Source organism: Sinocyclocheilus rhinocerous, unplaced genomic scaffold (genome assembly GCF_001515625.1).
Source record: "Sinocyclocheilus rhinocerous isolate Xijiao unplaced genomic scaffold, SAMN03320098_v1.1 scaffold1153, whole genome shotgun sequence".
Lineage (NCBI taxonomy): Eukaryota > Metazoa > Chordata > Actinopteri > Cypriniformes > Cyprinidae > Sinocyclocheilus > Sinocyclocheilus rhinocerous.
In genome coordinates, this window is record NW_015624593.1 from 1,129 (window position 1) to 20,335 (window position 19,207).

The window sequence follows — 19,207 nt, forward strand, 5'->3', positions numbered from 1 at the left end:
TTTAACCATGGTTTAGTTTTATGGATTGTGAATTTTTTAACAGATAGGAAACAAAAGGTTAGAGTTAATGGAGTCTTATCGGACACGTTAAATATTTCTATTTCTATAAATTTTCACCACAAGGCTGTATTCTTTCTCCGGTTCTTTTCATTTTATATACAAATGATTGTCAGAGTTTGTACAGTAATAGTTATTTGGTAAAATATGCAGACGATACTGTGCTTCTGTCTTTGCTGTCATATCCAGATCAGGAATATGGTCCGGTTTTGGATGATTTTATTTTATGGTGTAATAGGATGAAATTTGATTTGAATGTGTCAAAGACGAAAGAGATGATCATCAATTTTAGTAAGAAAACACTTGCACCTCAAAGGGTGGTCATTAATGACACACAGGTTCGTGTAGTGGAGGAATACAAGTATTTAGGAACGATTATTGATAATAGTGATAAAACACAGATGCAATCATTAAAAAGTCACATCAAAGATTGTATGTGTTGAGGAAGCTGAATTATTTTAATGTACAGAGAGTCATTCTCAAGACTTTCTATAATTCATTTGTTGAAAGTATCCTGTCCTTTTCCTTTATTTGTTGGTTTTCCTTATTGTCTACAAAGAACAAAAACGAGTTATTGTTATTGTTAATATGTGCTCAAAAATGTTAGGTGTTCCCTTGCGAAGTCTTACGTTTTATTATGAACGGCAAGTGATGAGGATGGCACATAAAATTATAGGAGACTGCACACACCCTTTGAATGATTGTTTTAAGTGGATGCCGCTTGGGAGATGTTTAAGGTCAATTAGATGTTCCACAAATCGGTACAAATTTACTTTTGTGCCTGAAGCAATAAGTTTATGTAATAAATTTAGTTGATATATTATTATTATTATTTTTATTCTCTTATGTATTTGGTGTATTTTGAGTATTTGTATGTGTGTGTTAAATGTTATATATGTGAAGCACTACGAAAGTCTGAATTAATTGCCCCAAGGGGATTAATAAAGCTCTAAACTAAACTAAACTAAAATTCCTTTTTTTTTCCTTTTTTTTTTTTTTACATTTTACGGATTGCCCCAATCTCCCACACGCCGAAACTCTGTATGAAATAGTATTATTATCAGTGTCATTATTATTATTTAAAACATGGTTTAATTATTATTTAAACATGTTTTAATTAATACAAAGGAACGAATCATAAAAAGTGATACATTTCCTAATTTAAAAAAAGGACAGATAACGAATAAGTATCACAGTCCATGATAAGTATATGCATGACCTGTTGAAATGCATCAGCAAATTATTAAATGTAAGTTTCAAACCTCATTTGTGACTTAAAAAGTGTCAACAGTGCCAAAATACTGTATGTGTTAACACTCATAACAATAAGCCTTTTCTATTGTTTTATATTTTTATGACATAATGCACACCTCTTTAAATGTGACCTAAATATTCAAAGTTAATACTGGCTGGTACTGTACAGTAAAAAGTAAGCACACTTTAAGCACTGCTGTCACTGCTGCTCACACAAAGAGCAGCCAAGGGGCCCCTGACCACCTTAATCCACCCCTGGGTTTAACCAATTCAGACTCTCATCAAGTGCTAAAATAATATTAATGTCATGGCTTTGAAATGTCACAGTTGTGATATTTGTTGTCAGGGGACTGACAAATGTGTCTAATATTATTATACATAAAATCAGGGGTGGTTCTAGGGCAAGTAGATATCCGGGGCTTAGCCCAGAGACATCCATGAATGCAAAATATATATATAAAATATATATATACACTGAACAAAATTATAAACGCAACACTTTTGTTTTTGTCCCCATTTTTCATGAGCTGAACTCAAAGATCTAAGACTTTTTCTATGTACACAAAAGGCCTATGCTAAGTATAATTAAACATGCAGGATTCTACTCACTTATTTTTTAGCACCTGCACATGATTTTACACTGCACTACAATTTGCATAAATAATTACTTAAATTGCAATATAGATATGAAATGACAGAAAAAAATTGAATGATACTTTTAAATATGAAACTACAATTGCCAGTATGTGATGGCAAGCCCCTGTCTTAATAAGTGAGTCGCTGAGTCATTCATTCAATCGATTCTTTCAAAACGTCTGCTTCATTCAGGAATGAAGTAAGAAACTATTTTTATGAATGGATCAGTTCAAAACGCAAATTCATTCAGTAAGGAAACACTGCTGTGTGTTGCCGCTGAGACGCACAACATGTTTTTTTCTTTACCGAAATGTGCAGAGAGCATTTGCAGTTCTAGAAGTTATTTTAATGCGCATTAAAACTCAGTGATAATGCTTACAGGGCATAGTAATAAAACATTCGGGGCTTTAGGCCTACTGAAAAACATTCAGAGCTTCAGCCCCCTTAGCCCACCCCTGCATAAAATCTCTACAAAGACACTCATGCACACACAGCGTAAGGTGGCAGAAGCAGAAGGGGATTCACTGTTCTGATTAAGAGTTTAACAGCAGACAACACTCATACTGACCAGCCACACAGCTGCTCATTCTGCACTGATGAAAACTGCTAAAAGTTTCCATAGATGAGCAGTAGTGATTCAGAAATTCTTAGTAACATAGATGTCTTCACACTTCCCTTTTCTAAGACTGGTAACATGTGGCAAAACCACTTCTCTTGCCCTGTCTGAGAAATCTTTGTGACGTCTTATTCAGATTTAGCATTAAAATAAATCACCCTTCATTCAGTCTGAAATTTTAAACTCATCAGTATAAACTAGAAGTGCATGTAACAGCATGCCTAATGACAATTTGTGTGTATATATATATATATATATATTAGCACCTGCACATGATTTTACACTGCACTACAATTTGCATAAATAATTACTTAAATTGCAATATAGATATGAAATGACAGAAAAAAATTGAATGATACTTTTAAATATGAAACTACAATTGCCAGTATGTGATGGCAAGCCCCTGTCTTAATAAGTGAGTCGCTGAGTCATTCATTCAATCGATTCTTTCAAAACGTCTGCTTCATTCAGGAATGAAGTAAGAAACTATTTTTATGAATGGATCAGTTCAAAACGCAAATTCATTCAGTAAGGAAACACTGCTGTGTGTTGCCGCTGAGACGCACAACATGTTTTTTTCTTTACCGAAATGTGCAGAGAGCATTTGCAGTTCTAGAAGTTATTTTAATGCGCATTAAAACTCAGTGATAATGCTTACAGGGCATAGTAATAAAACATTCGGGGCTTTAGGCCTACTGAAAAACATTCAGAGCTTCAGCCCCCTTAGCCCACCCCTGCATAAAATCTCTACAAAGACACTCATGCACACACAGCGTAAGGTGGCAGAAGCAGAAGGGGATTCACTGTTCTGATTAAGAGTTTAACAGCAGACAACACTCATACTGACCAGCCACACAGCTGCTCATTCTGCACTGATGAAAACTGCTAAAAGTTTCCATAGATGAGCAGTAGTGATTCAGAAATTCTTAGTAACATAGATGTCTTCACACTTCCCTTTTCTAAGACTGGTAACATGTGGCAAAACCACTTCTCTTGCCCTGTCTGAGAAATCTTTGTGACGTCTTATTCAGATTTAGCATTAAAATAAATCACCCTTCATTCAGTCTGAAATTTTAAACTCATCAGTATAAACTAGAAGTGCATGTAACAGCATGCCTAATGACAATTTGTGTGTATATATATATATATATATACAGTGGGTACGGAAAGTATCAAATGGCTGCAATATAACAAAGAGTGAAAAATTTAAGGGGGTCTGAATACTTTCCGTACCCACTGTATATATATATATATACTTCATAGTTTAGGCTAAAACAAGGGCTCAGAACTTCTTATGAAAGGTACATTGATCATGTACAAAATAAATCACAAACAGAAAATATATTGAAACCAAGTTTCCACAAAAAATACAAACTTTCTTTCTTTTTCTTTTCTTTCTTTATTTCTTTTACAAAAAATCTGATTATCTCATTTTGTTATAAGGTATCTTCACTACGTTCTAAAGAATATATTACAAAACAAAGATTGATGCCATTAATGATACAAAAATTGTTTATTTAAAAAATGTTGTTGTCATAATATAATATAATATAATATAATATAATATAATATTCTTTGAAGATTTGCAATTTAGAGCTAAAACAAAAAGATAAGTAGTAAAATTAATGGGGGAATGTTTTTTTTTTTTTTAAGAGCCAAAAATGACTTTTTAGGGGCCAAAATGCATTTTTGCTGCTCGGTGTAATTTTCTTCATTAAACCTTAGAATATACGCTTGCATTTCCTGTACCATCATTTACAGTGGGTACGGAAAGTATTCAGACCCCCTTAAATTTTTCACTCTTTGTTATATTGCAGCCATTTGCTAAAATTTACAGGAAGTGTTGATTCTATAGCACAGACTGTGTGTTTAACTTTGTGCATTAATAGATCAGTATGGAGCTCAGGTTACTTCCTGTAATGATCTGTGAGTATCATTTTCTAATTTATGTATTATTTTTCTTATTTTGTGTAGTGATGGAGTGAATCAGTGAATCACTGTGTTTTTAATCTTCTTATGTATTTGATCAGTTTTTCATTCATGCTGCTAATAATCTGTGGCAGAATATCAAATCACTCAGTTCATGATATCTGTGTGTGACAGACAAACACGTGCTGTAGTTGAATAGGATCAGTGTATTTATCGCTGTTATGATGGCTTCAGTCATACAATTTAAGGTTTGTTAAGACCATTTCACGCTGCACGAACCCAACGAACCCTGATAGAATATGTTCAGTCAGTGAAAAGAAACAAACACAAACAGGGGTGACACACTGATCCAATAAAATACGATGAATGTGTGTTTTTCTGTTGGCTGCCATCTCTCAATGCACTGTGGCCTCAATGGTTCACGTTGAATTGGACATGTCGCGTTCTGTAATTAAGTTTTTTTTTTTTTTTAAAGTGTTGTCTTCAGTAGATCTTCATTAGCAGATATGAGTGCATCTACATAGCCTTTACCTGTGACACTGAACTCTCAGAGTCTTGGTTTAGGCTTTGTCATTCTTGAATTGTTGATCAGCGATAGAACAGGGGCGTAGATCACGCGGGGGACGTGCCCCTTTTAATATCACGTAAATTCGTCCCCCGCACTTTTTCAGGCAAGTGTGTTTGCATAGAGGTTTTCAAGAGCCGGTGTGAATAAATATAGATTTAAATTCAAAGAGACAGGATTATCTGTGCATGACCTGATGTTTTATTCGGACCTAGAATAAGGCGAGATGAACATGGCGGAACGCTAAACACTCATGCAGTGTGTGTTTCATTCATACTCGAAGCTGGAGGGCGCTCTCGCGCAGAAAGTCGTACCAGGAAATCCCTAAATGGACAAAAGCATCTGTCGCTGTATGAAAACAGTTGTTTACTTTTCACAGAAAAACAAAAACGTTTGGAAACATGAAGACATTAAACATTAGACTGCGACAATATATGGTTTATTTGTGTTTTTCAAGTCATCACCAGGTAATAAATAAAGTATATGAACAATGCAGTGCTACTTGGCATAGCATTCATTACAGTATATAAACTATTCTGCCTTATTATGTGATAATAATAATAAAAAAAATGTGATAAGTGTTTGTAGTATATAAACAAATCATTATTATTGGTTATTGTCCAGCAGTGTATCTGATTTCTTAGCCAATTAAAAGCTAGAAATAAGAGAAAAATTTAAGTTGCCTATACACTACCAGTCGAAATTTTTTGAACAGTAAGGTTTTTAATGAAGTCTCTTCTGTTCACCAATTTATTTGATACAAAGTACAACAAAATAGTAACATTTTGAATTTTGTTTTACTATTTAAAATAACTTTCCTATTTAAATATATTTTTAAATGTAATGTATTCCTGATTTCAAAGCAAAATTTTAGCATCATTACTCCAGTCACATGATCCTTCAGAAATCATTCTAATATGCTGATTTGCTGCTCAAGAAACCTTTTTATATATACAGTATATATATAGTATAATACAGAAATGTTATATTCTGATGTTATATACTTGTGCTCCGAGAATATTTTCATTGCTATACAGTAGGGGGTGCTATTACACATCTTCGGTACAGAATTTACAAAACACAAGCGAAGAAGAAACTGAAAAAACAACAGATGCTTCCACACGTATTCTAACACGATCATCAGACATAAAGCAGCATCAAAACTGTGTAATGTTATGGAATAAAATGTTGACCAATGAAGAGGTAATAATGATTGTCAAGCTTTGGGGTGTTGATCGATCAAAGTTTACTACTGTTATACTTAATGTATACTTAAAAGTATTTATATACTATTATATACTAAAAAGTGGGCCAATTTAGTCCCAATGAGTATTGAAATAGTACACTAACAAGTATACTACTAGTACACTGCTATTTGTTTACTTACTACATAAAGTATACTTAATAAAATAAACTTGAAGTATACTTCTTTTCGGCAAGGGAGTAATTCCGTCAACTTGCGAGGAAGGGCTTTTCATATTATTCTGTCTACTGGTCATAGGTTTTTATTTACAATGTGTTTTTGTAACGTTGAGCAATGTAGCCAATCATAGACATATCTATTGATTTCAATAACGCAATGGCCAGTCAAAGGTGGTCACAATTAGATGAGTTTTAAGGACTAAATTAGCGACTGCAGGGGGACTTTAAGCATTAAAATGAATGTGAAAAGTTTAAGGATATTTATAATCATATATGACATTTTGAAGCAGCATCATCTATAAATCAATGTGATTTTCTTTTTGTTTTTTAGTGTTGATTTCCAACATCTCCCCTGGATGCACTCAAGGTGATTCATATATTTGTTTAAATCTTCACTTTTTTAGCTGTAAAACTGAACAAGAGTGTTTTTTTTTTGCCATTTTGCCTTATTGTACAGATCAGTTGACATTATTCTCCTCACCTTTCAGCCATCGAACATCAAAAGGAAACTTAAAAGTGTAAGAGTACTAACAAATTAGTTCAGACGAGTCTTTCTGCAGCAGTATTATGGAACGTGTTAAATAATACCATAGTTAAAGTAAGCTTATATTATGTTTGTGTAATGTTTAATGTTTGAATTCATTTTGACAAATGCTGTATTTCCCTGCTTTAGAAATATTCAAGTAAACACTGGTAATAGGAATTAGAAGTGAAAAGGGGAAAAATTACAAAAATCTGAGAGCAGACAACAAATGTGCAGTGTCTGTTGTCTTTTTCATATTAATACAGAAGAATACAAGAAAATAATCATCACAACAAAGCTCTTGTGACAGATATTCTTGTGATCCTAATGTCACAGAAAAACACAAAGCGTTACTTTATTTCACTGATGGAAAAAATAGAGCATGACAAAAAATGTACAGCTCATAGAGTCAAACTGACGCATAATGATTATTTGTAGCACAGATGCAATATTTGAAGTTAACCCAAACTGGAAGTGTCACCCATAAATTAAAACGTGGCGGGTTAAAAAAAAAGGTGGATAGAACAGATTTAAAGGGATAGTTCACCCAAAAATGAAATTTCTGTCATTTATTACTCACCCTCATGTCGTTCCAAACCAGTAAGACCTTTGTTCGTCTTCGAAACACAAATTAAGATATTTTTGATGAATACCGAGAGCTTTCTGACTCTGCATAGACAGCAACGCAACTGAAATGTTCCCAGGTCAAGAAGCTTAGTAAAGACATGACTTTATGCAACAATTCTTCTCATCTCGTCTGCAGCAGTGCGCCGCCATTGTGGAGAGAGTATCACACGCATGCGTCATCTGCATGTAAACAACGCATGCGTGTGTTCAACGTAAGCAGCAGAACGCGCATTATTTTTTGTTATTTTTGTCGCATGGACTATTTTACCAATGTCCTTGCTACGTTTCTGGATCTGGGAACATTTCAGTATGGGAGGGTCAGAGAGCTCTCAGATTTCATCAAAAATATCTTAATTTGTGTTCCGAAGATGAACAAAGGTCTTACGGGTTTAGAACGTCAAGAGGGTGAGTAATTAATGACATAATTTTCCTTTTTGGGTGCTATCCATTTAAATAGTTTCATTATTAATATACATATTTTGTTGTTGTTGTTCAATTCTTCCAGAGAGACCTAAACCTCTTCTGACTGTTCAGCCTGAACCATCCCAGATATTCATTGGAGATACAGTCACTCTCACATGTGACATACAGGGTGACGGTTGGACATACACATGGCAGTGTGGAGGCAGAGAGCAGGCCTCTAAGAAGAAAGAGTTCAACATCACTGCAGTGTCCAAACAGAAATGCAAGTGTTGTGGCCAGAGACAATCAGACACCTCTGAATGGAGTGATGAAGTGACTCTGACTGTGTTGTGTGAGTCATCATGATCTTGCTCAGCCCAAAAATATGCTAACCTCTGATAGAGAAGCTTAGGTCTGATAGCTTCCCAGAAGGAACTTGCTCACTGTTATAAATCTAACAAATCATTTCCTGTGTCATTTATCTAATAAACATTATATCTATCTTATAAATTAACTTCAGGTCAACAAAACTTTTGCTTTGTGTTGGATTATTAATAGCAATATGAGAGTTACAGTATAGGCTTATCTCATTGCAGATAACATGAATCCAGGCCATTTTCAACCAGAAATTTCATTAATCTAGCCTAGCATACCCCTGGTGACTGTAACATGTTACTAATAAAAATAAATAAATAAAAATAATGTATTATTATTATTATTATTAATTATGTTTTCAACTCAAAAGTAAATATGCATGTAATGAAGGTATTTCAATAAATTTTAAATCGTTGTAAATAAATGAATAAATCCAATTAAACTTTCTAATGCCTCCCCCAGTCTCATTTGCGTAAGAAGTTGGCGCCTGATGAATCTGTGTTTTGGCAGATAAGAGTAGCCTCGAAAAAATGCTTCTTTAAATGTTAATGTAGTAACAGTTCTATTTAGGACCATATCATCCTAAAATCCTAAAGGATTTATATATCGAAATGGTTCTTTGTGTTAGAGTTTAGGGTTCTTTATTCCTACCCTTTTGTTTTACAAATCTGCAACTGTTAAAGCACCTCATTATTGATTTTCTGGAGCTAAACCATCCAACACTCTCAACAGATAAATTATTTAATGTCTGTAAGTTTTAACTTTCAAATTGTAACTTGTTTCCCACTGGCTTCACGAAGGCCAAAAGTGGCAAAAATGGGACAGTATGTGATCCCTTCAAAGTGTTAAAAGGAAGTTATATAAAGTCATGAGATTAAAAAATAATAATAATAATCCAACAATGGATTATACATTTAATATATATGTTACTTAGTGGAGAAGAGGAAAGAAGTAGGCCTATCCTCAGATTAACAAAGCTGCTCACACTCATGACCAAAAAAACTTAAAAGAGAAAAGAACATGATTGTTTGGAAATCAGTTACAATTTTAAAGTTAAATTTGTATTTAAATTTAAGAACGAAATCATTTAAAGAACCCCAAAACTCTAACACAAAGAACCATTCTAGCAAAAAAGGTTCTTAAAAAAAAAAAATGTTTGGTAACTGTTGAATGTTTTCTTTAAATAATGTCCATACATCATAAAGTGGTTAAGGAGAGTGTTCCATTGAGAATGAGCACAAAATATAATTTACACCAAGAGGAGGACCATTAACATCCACATGTTATTTCATTTACACTAAACCAAATCCAATTTTTACATTTTAGAATATGAGCTGCTTAATCATCGATTTTCAGTCAGATTTACTAAAAATGTTGGTGCCTGGATTGTTTACCTCGAATCATGCCCGGCAGATGCCAGTTTTAAAGCAGAGTAACTCATACCTTTATCTGCTTAAAAAAGCCTACTTTGTAAAAGATGTTGATAAACATGTTTATAATGCTTTTTCAACATCTTCATAAGTTTAAAGCATAAAAAAAAGACTTACAAAAACCCTTACAAGTAATCTATGTGTAGATTAGCCTTCATAAAAAATACTTTTTTAAACTTAAAATTTTAAAAAATATTGTGTTACTCCATAAAAGGTTACTACACTCTTAAAAATAAAGGTGCTTAAAAGGTTCTTCACAGCCATGTCATAGAAGAACCATTTTTGGTTCTACAAAGAAACAGACAGTCAAAGGTTCTTTAAAGAACCATCTCTTTCTTACCTTTTTATAATCTGAAGAATCTTCTTTCACCACAAAGAACATTTGTGAAACAGAAAGGTTCCTCAGATGTTAAAGGTTCTTTATGGAACCATTTAGACAAAAAGGTTCTTCTATGGCATCATAAAGCACCTTTATTTTTAAGAGTGTAATTGCGTTACTTAGTTGCTTTTTATGAAAAGTAACACATAACGTTACTTTTGAGTTACTTTTCATCATCTAGGCTGGACTTGATTATTTTTTATTTTTTTTCGTAAATAACCCAACAATTATATTTTTGACAACTCTACGGGCCCTTTCACACCAAAAGTGAAATTAATAAGCCTAAAGAAAGTGCCTCTGCCTTTGCATGTCACTCCCAATTTCTCTTAACTTGAGGACAGGATGGATGTCAGTGAATACATGGTAAAAGTAACTTGCATTACTTATTTGAAAAAGTAACTCAGATATTTCATTGTAAATTTAAAAGTAATGCATTACTTTAGTTACTTGAAAAAAGTTATCTGATTACGTAACGTCTCGGTTACGTACGTAACCCTCGTTCCCTGATGGAGGGAATGGAGACATTATGTCGTGACGACATTATGGGAATTCACTTGGGAGCCCCAATCATCTCTGACTTTAAGAGAAAACGGCAATGAAATTTGGCTAGTGGATTTTGCCGGGTATAAATAAGCGACAGGTGCATCCACTCTTCAGGTTTTACGCTGAGGAGTCGAGAACTTGTCCCTGGCCGCCAGCGTTGGTTCGAGGTTGTGGCAAGGGGACATAATGTCTCCGTTCCCTCCATCAGGGAACGAGGGTTACGTACGTAACCGAGACTACTTTGTAAAAGATGTTGATAAACATGTTTATAATGCTTTTTCAACATCTTCATAAGTTTAAAGCATAAAAAAAAGACTTACAAAAACCCTTACAAGTAATCTATGTGTAGATTAGCCTTCATAAAAAATACTTTTTTAAACTTAAAATTTTAAAAATATTGTGTTACTCCATAAAAGGTTACTACACTCTTAAAAATAAAGGTGCTTAAAAGGTTCTTCACAGCCATGTCATAGAAGAACCATTTTTGGTTCTACAAAGAAACAGACAGTCAAAGGTTCTTTAAAGAACCATCTCTTTCTTACCTTTTTATAATCTGAAGAATCTTCTTTCACCACAAAGAACATTTGTGAAACAGAAAGGTTCCTCAGATGTTAAAGGTTCTTTATGGAACCATTTAGACAAAAAGGTTCTTCTATGGCATCATAAAGCACCTTTATTTTTAAGAGTGTAATTGCGTTACTTAGTTGCTTTTTATGAAAAGTAACACATAACGTTACTTTTGAGTTACTTTTCATCATCTAGGCTGGACTTGATTATTTTTTATTTTTTTTCGTAAATAACCCAACAATTATATTTTTGACAACTCTACGGGCCCTTTCACACCAAAAGTGAAATTAATAAGCCTAAAGAAAGTGCCTCTGCCTTTGCATGTCACTCCCAATTTCTCTTAACTTGAGGACAGGATGGATGTCAGTGAATACATGGTAAAAGTAACTTGCATTACTTATTTGAAAAAGTAACTCAGATATTTCATTGTAAATTTAAAAGTAATGCATTACTTTAGTTACTTGAAAAAAGTTATCTGATTACGTAACGTCTCGGTTACGTACGTAACCCTCGTTCCCTGATGGAGGGAATGGAGACATTATGTCGTGACGACATTATGGGAATTCACTTGGGAGCCCCAATCATCTCTGACTTTAAGAGAAAACGGCAATGAAATTTTCCTATGGCGTAGCCAAAGTTGGCAAGCGGCCGCGTGTCAGACAAACGCTACGCAAAGGTCGTAACCTTCCCACCGCCCCAGCGCAAATACGCTGACCTTAGTACCTGCAGGGACCACAGGTGAATACATCGCTGCTGGAGATAGTCAAGCCGCTGTTCCTTTCCCCACAGAAATTTCTTAACAGAAGGGATTTCGACTTTTGATGAAAGATTTGCTTCAAGTCTTTCCGATTTGTTGTTTACAGCTTACGCAGAAACGATGGGGAAACGAGCCTTCCGGAGAAGGGCGCTACAGAGGCCACACCCTACCCGTAGGGAGGTAACATGTGGAGATTCTCATATGGACTGACCCAGGCCTGGGTCAGGCCCGCAGCTCTACAGGTGTCTGCCAGAGAGGCGCCGTGCGCCAGGCCGCCAGCGCATAGGAGGAGGCAACACTCCGTGTGGAGTGAGCCCTCACCCCCAGGTGGCACGGCAAGCCTTGGGATTGGTATGCCAAGGCGATGGCATCCACTATCCAGTGGGCCAACCTCTGCTTGGAGACAGCCTTCCCTTTCTGCTGACCTCCGTAGCAGACAAAGAGCTGCTCAGAGCTTCTAAAGCTCCGGGTGCGGTCCACGTATATGCGCAGTGCTCTTACGGGACACAGCAACACAAGGGCTGATTCTGCCTCCTCCGAGGGCAGTGCTTGCAGATTCACCACCTGATCACGGAAAGGCATGGTGGGAACCTTGGGCACTTATCCAGGCCGGGGTCTCAGGACAACGTGAGAGTAGGCCGGCCCGAACACAAGGCACTCTTCGCTCACCGAAAATGCTTGGAGGTCCCCGACCCTCTTGATGGAAGTGAGCGCGGTCATGAGCGCTGTCTTAGTAGACAGGAACTTAAGCTCGACTTAAACCAGCGGCTCAAAGGGACCCCTCTGAAGTCCTGCCTGGACGATAGAGAGGTCCCAGGAGGGCACCAGGGGTGCCCTAGGAGGATTTAACCTTCTGGCACCCCTCAGGAACCTGACGATGAGATCGTGCTTTCCCAGGGACCGGCCGTCCACTGCATAGTGATGTGCTGTGATGGCAGCTACATACACTTTCAAGGTGGAGCGTGACAGCCTACGCTCCAACCGTTCTTGCAGGAAAGAAAGCACTACTCCAATCGTGCATCTTCGGGGGTCTTCTCGGTGAGAAGAACACCAGTTCACGAACAGACTCCATTTCAGAGCATAGGCTTGCCTAGTGGAGGGAGCTCTTGCCTGAGTGATCGTGTTAACCACCGCAGGTGACAGATCAGCTAGGTCTGCTGCGTCCCGTCCAGGAGCCACACGTGGAGGTTCCAAAGGTCTGGACGCGGGTGCCAAATGGTGCCGAGCCCCTGAGAGAGGAGGTCTTGTCTCAGGGGGATGCATGAGTTCCGGAAACCAGGTCCTGGAGAGCCAGAAAGGCGCAACCAGTAAGACCTGCTCCTCGTCCTCCCTGACCTTGCACAGTGTCTGTGCGAGAAGGCTCACTGGGGGAAACGCATACTTGCGAAGAGCCCGAGACCAGCTGTGTGCCAGAGCGTCCGTGCCGAGGGGGGCCTCGGTCAGGGAGTAGTACAGCTGGCAGTGGAAGGACTCGCGGGAAGCAAACAGGTCCAGCTGGGCTTCCCCGAATCGACTCCAGATCAGCTGGATTGTCTCGGGATGGAGTCGCCATTCTCCGGGGGACGTGAGCTGTCATGAGAGCGCGTCGGCTGCACGATTGAGCTCCCCCGGAATGTGGACGGCGCGCGGCGACTTGAGCCACGTCTGACTTCAGAGGAGGAGATGGCGGGCGAGCTGTGACATGCGAAGTGATCGTAGACCTCCCTGACGGTTGATGTACGAAACTGCCGCAGTGTTGTCCGTGCGGACCAACACATGCTTGTCTTGCAGCACTGGACGGAACTGCTACAAGGCCAGATGCACTGCCAACAGCTCTAGGCAATTGATGTGCCAAAGCAGTCGGGGCCCTGTCCAGAGCCCCGAGGCTGTCTGCCCGTTGCATGTAGCGCCCCAGCCCATACTGGAGGCATCCATCGTGACAACGACATGCCGGGACACTTGTCCTAAGGGCACCCCGGCCTGTAGAAAAGCAAGGTCCGACCAGGGGCTGAATAGGCGGTGACACGTCGGCGTGATGGTCACTCGATGTGTACTGCGGCGCCATGCCCACCTCGGGACTCAGGAGTGTAGCCAGTGCTGAAGTGGTCTCATATGGAGCAATCCGAGCGACGAGACTGTGGCTGCGAATGCCATATGCCCCAGGAGCCTCTGAAAGTGTTTCAGTGGTACCACCGTCCTGCCTCTGAAGGAACTCTGGCAGTCCAGCACAACAAGTGTATGATGCTACAGTGTTTTGAAATCTGTTCTGATTGAACTATTAAAAAATGACTGTTGCATATTAATTTTTGTTTTGTTTTAACGGTAAAACATTTTGTGTACTTCTAAGGATCAATGCACTCATTTATTTTACGTAAAAATGTAAATATTAAAAAGTAACGCTCTTTACAAATAGCATCTAACCACTGTTTACACTTAGTGCAAAGATTTATTTATTTTTAATTTTTTTTGTGCTATTTACACTTAGTAACACTTAAATAGCACTAAATAGCACATATCGCTATTTGCACATATAGCATCTGCCTTACTTTACTCATAATTACAGAAAATTTGCTGTAATATATATTATTGAAGTCATAAGTAGTCATACATAATGACAGAAAGCTGTTCATTAACTCAGAATTGTGAAATATTTTACAGACAAACCCAAAATAACTGTAAAGCCCCAGAGTTCAGTGTTCACTGGAGACACAGTTACTCTGAGCTGTGATGTGGGACAGTCAACTGGATGGACAATTTTCTGGTTCAAAGACTTCACGAGAATAAAAACTGGTAATGAAATGGAAATACTGAGTAATGTGAGTATCTCTAATGGAGGACAGTATGGGTGCAGTGCAAGAAAAGGAAAGTACTTCACAATTCAAAGTCAAAGAGTTATGCTAACAGTAAGTGGTAAGTGCTGTTTTTTTTTTCTTTACTGGGCAGTCTAATTTTGAATTTGCTATAATATTATGCAAATTCATATAATCTATCAACAAGTATCGTATTAAGTGCAGTCAGTTAAATGAAACTTCAGTTAATCTTAAAAAGCCTTGTGTCATTTAGACAGCTTAAAACTATGAAAATTTTTTAAACACGTGAAGTGTGTCCTGCAATCATTACAGAGAGACCCAAGCCTGCATTGCGTGTTCAGCCTGATGGACATGTGTTCAGAGGACAGACGGTCACTCTCACATGTGACATACAGGAGACAGACGTCAGCAGCTGGAGCTACAGCTGGAATAAAGATGATTCAGTGATTCATGTCAGTCAATCACAGGAATACCGAATCAGTTCTGTTAATGAATCTCACACGGGTAATTACAGCTGTACTGGAAGAGAAACCCAAGGATCACGATACTCACACACCAGTGATAAAGTTTCACTGACCGTATCAGGTGAGAGTATTTATATCTGTTTATCACTCTGACTACATGAGCAAAAATGAACAGAACATGATTCACAAACAGGTCCAAGCGGCATTAAATTCAGACACAAATCAACTGGATTTTACATCAATGGAAGAATTACTGTTCACTAAGATCAGTGTATCCTGTTAAATTTGTATTCTTTAACAAAACAACAAGTCCTATTAAATCTCTTAGATGGGTCTAACATTTGTCAAATTTACAATTGTCTGGTTCTATTTTATGTTTTTAAGCTCCGTCATCAGTTCTCAAACTGCTCAGTTTTCTGCTGGCAGCTTCTCCATATCTGCTAGTGTCCGTCATACTGGGAGTCAAGTGCTACAGAGCCTATGGTGAGATCTCTCTCTTTCTCATCTGTTCTGTTACAGATGGGTTTATGATCTATCATTGTTAACTTTTATTAAAATGTCACTTATTCCAAGTTTGGGTGTTTTACAGTTCAGACTGATGATCAGTGCTGTCACAGAGGAGTGAAAATCTACAGCTGTGATGAATGAACCCCATCAGTATTCTGTTTTTCTGTTTAACAGTATTTTTGGGTCTGAATTAGACAATAATCTCTAAGTTCAAATGAACTCGAGTCTTGAGTCACATTAGTTTACTCTTTTAAATCTTTGCATTACACACTGTAAAACTTCTAAGCCAAATTCTAACAGTAACATACCATTGAAAACAATGCATTGTATCATGTTTCCTTCTGTCAAAACAACTGCACTGAACATACCTGTCTGAGTGCCATAGGCAAGGCAAGGCAAGGCAAGGCAAGTTTATTTGTATAGCACATTTCATACACAATGGTAATTCAAAGTGCTTTACATAAGAAAAAATACAGAAAAAATACAAAAAATAAGTATTATTTTTTTCCAAATAATGCAATATGGTTTTAGATTCTAGTTCTTAATAAACCTTTCTTTTGGAATCATCATTTTCAAGGCCCTACATGATTCAGTCCCAGGGATATGGGGACCTCAATGAGGCTCCATATTCAGATAATTGAATAATACCAATTGAATACCAGTTGAAAACCAAAATGTTGTTCAAAATCAAAAATATGAGCCAGGGAAGTTTCTAAAATTTGGTTGATGCTCCGGGGGGTGAATAAAGACCTCCTGTAGTGAATCGATGGGTTTTTGTAAGAAAAATACCCATATTGAAAACATTATAAACATTTTTCTCACACTTCCACTAACTGTCATGCGTGCAAGCCATTCAGGGCGTAACGCATGCGCCTGTGAAATATGCTAGTCTTGCGAGTTTGTTTACAGGAGCAAAGGAAGCAAAGTTTCCTTACTTTAGCAAAGGAAAACCAGTCTCCTCTGGGCTTATATCCTACATTTTTCTTTACAAATCCTCGTTTTGTACTTCTAATTCTTGAGCGGTGTTTTGTTTTGCTCTCTCCTCCGCACTTCCGAGTTCGTCACTAATCACAGGCGCAGTTATAGCGTTTATTGCATTGATTTTTAATAGGATAAACTTGTTGATAATCATATTGATATAAAAATACTTAGATTAAGAAAATATATTCTTTCATTGTTATTAACAACATTAAGTGCATTAAACATTATTTTATGTCACGGTTTCCCAAACTGGGGTTTGTGAATGAACTGTAGGGGGTTTATGAGTTTAATGAAAAGCTAATAATTAATTAAATCATAAAAAAATGTAAATTAAAATAAGTAATTACAAAATCAATAAAAATAAAACACTTGCTAAACAAAAAATATATTTTTTTTTTATTTGTTTACACACATGACCATAGCCAACATCAGAGAACCATGAACATTCAAATGTGATTCTTAATTATTAAAATATTTATTTTAAAATCTCAGGGGTACTTCAAGTAAATATATTAGGTGAAAGACGATCAGATGAGAAAAAATTCATGAATTTGTGCATTTCAATGTGTTTGAAAGACAAAATACTTCTAAAGACATGGAAATACATGGTTAAATAACCTACAGAGTGATACTGTAATTAATTAAAATAAAAATGAATGTGTTCATCAGTAGTTGATGCAATATTTAAACACTTCTTAAACCTGAAATTATTTTTGTAAATCATTGGTCAAGTGTTGTGTCGCCACCTGACTAATGACTGGTTTTCGTGTGAATGTCCACAAAACTGGAGGACTTTCTGAGTGTATATAAGCAGAAGGCTATTTTAGAAAGGAACGCTTAAAAGATGAAAAAGAGGAATTAGGGAGACTCAATAAATTATGAGTAATTTATTGCTATTTTGAAAATAATATGTAATCATCTAATCCATAAAAAAGTAACTGTAGTCTGATTACGAGTATTTTAAAATGTAATTAATTTTTGGAATCTGATTACATAATCCAGATTACATGTAATCAGTTAATACCCAGCTCTGTCTCCCATTCCCGATGAATCACTGCAATGAATCAGTTCTTTACAAAGAATTTTGGTCAAACTGTTTAGCATCATTGTCTGAATCGGTTCGTGATTCAGTTTGAATTATTTGCATAGTTTGCTAATGTGCCCTGAACTGTTCTCACTTCATTAAACTGAAACGCAATATTTAGAACAGAGAATGAAAATAAGGCTGGATGAAGTGGAATATAGACCTACGAACAATATGAAATGAAACCAGCATATATCTTTTGGCAGCGATGAAGGAGGTCTTGACGAAGATCAAAGCCTGTGTGTACAGCGTGTAAACAACTCTGTAGGTAAACCAATAGATTATCAACACAGTGATAACATCCAAAGCTCTGATAGTATCATGGCATTCTTTACAGCTATTGGAATAGCATGTAAACAGCATGGTACATATTAAAATATCAATAGTGATTTGTCTTTAATAGTATCACAACTATTTTCACTTTTACCTGGGGTGTTATTAGGACTTGTTTTAAAGATTTTCAGTTTTTTTTTATTTTTATAACTATTTATAAACACAAAGTTAAGATTAAAGATTAAGTTGAGTAAGCTTCCTTTTCCATCATGTCTAGTGAAACAACTTCATCTTTAGCAGGGATCAAAATGAACATTGTTGTAGTATTTCAGTCAAACATATTTTGTGCTATTTTTGTTGATGATCTGTCCTGCTTTATAAGTCAAATGCAAGTTAAATTGTTATATTTTTATATGTAAATCATTCCATACATTAAATGGTTAAAGTACATATTTTTTTCAATATACTCACATTTTGGGAGGGTTGTGGCTTCAGAAGAAAAAAAAACACATATTTGAATATTTCATCTTTTTACCAGAACAATTATGCAGGTTCAAACAAAAGAGCATATTTGGTTTTGCTCTGGTTTATTCCTGATCATGTTGGCTCAGGTTAAAATGGGTTAATTTATTTATCCCTTTTGATCCAAAAAATATAGTAAAAAGGTATTTGCTTTATCATTACAAATACTAATTTTACAGAATGTAAGGAATGATGATGTGACATGTTTTCAACAATTGCAATATGGTTTCATTTTAAGGCATAATATTACAGTTTAAATACTACAAATGACCATCTCTCTTAGTTCATCATCTGCATATTCTGGTTCGAATAAGTGAGGCTGGACCAAAAATTGCAATTCATCCTCTCTGTCTAAATCTTCAGACATGTTTACGAAGAATGTTTTATGTACAGTGTGCATCTTCCTCTGCTTTAAAAAAAGGCACAGTCATAGCCGCGGGAATGCATTTTGAGCTGGGGGTGCTGAGAAATGTAATGGGGGGGGGGGGGGGATTGGGGCCCCGGG

General features: G+C 36.6%; 1 protein-coding gene across 1 annotated transcript; it reads left to right on the forward strand.

Moving 5' to 3' along the window:
- Nucleotides 1-8,086: 8,086 nt before the first annotated feature.
- On the forward strand, nucleotides 8,087-16,219 carry LOC107745115 (carcinoembryonic antigen-related cell adhesion molecule 5-like; the record flags this gene model as incomplete). Its single annotated transcript, XM_016558960.1, has 5 exons — nucleotides 8,087-8,383; nucleotides 14,720-14,971; nucleotides 15,184-15,456; nucleotides 15,720-15,818; nucleotides 15,925-16,219. Coding segments are annotated over 5 exons (980 nt in total), but the record flags the coding sequence as incomplete, so codon positions are not given.
- Nucleotides 16,220-19,207: the final 2,988 nt, after the last annotated feature.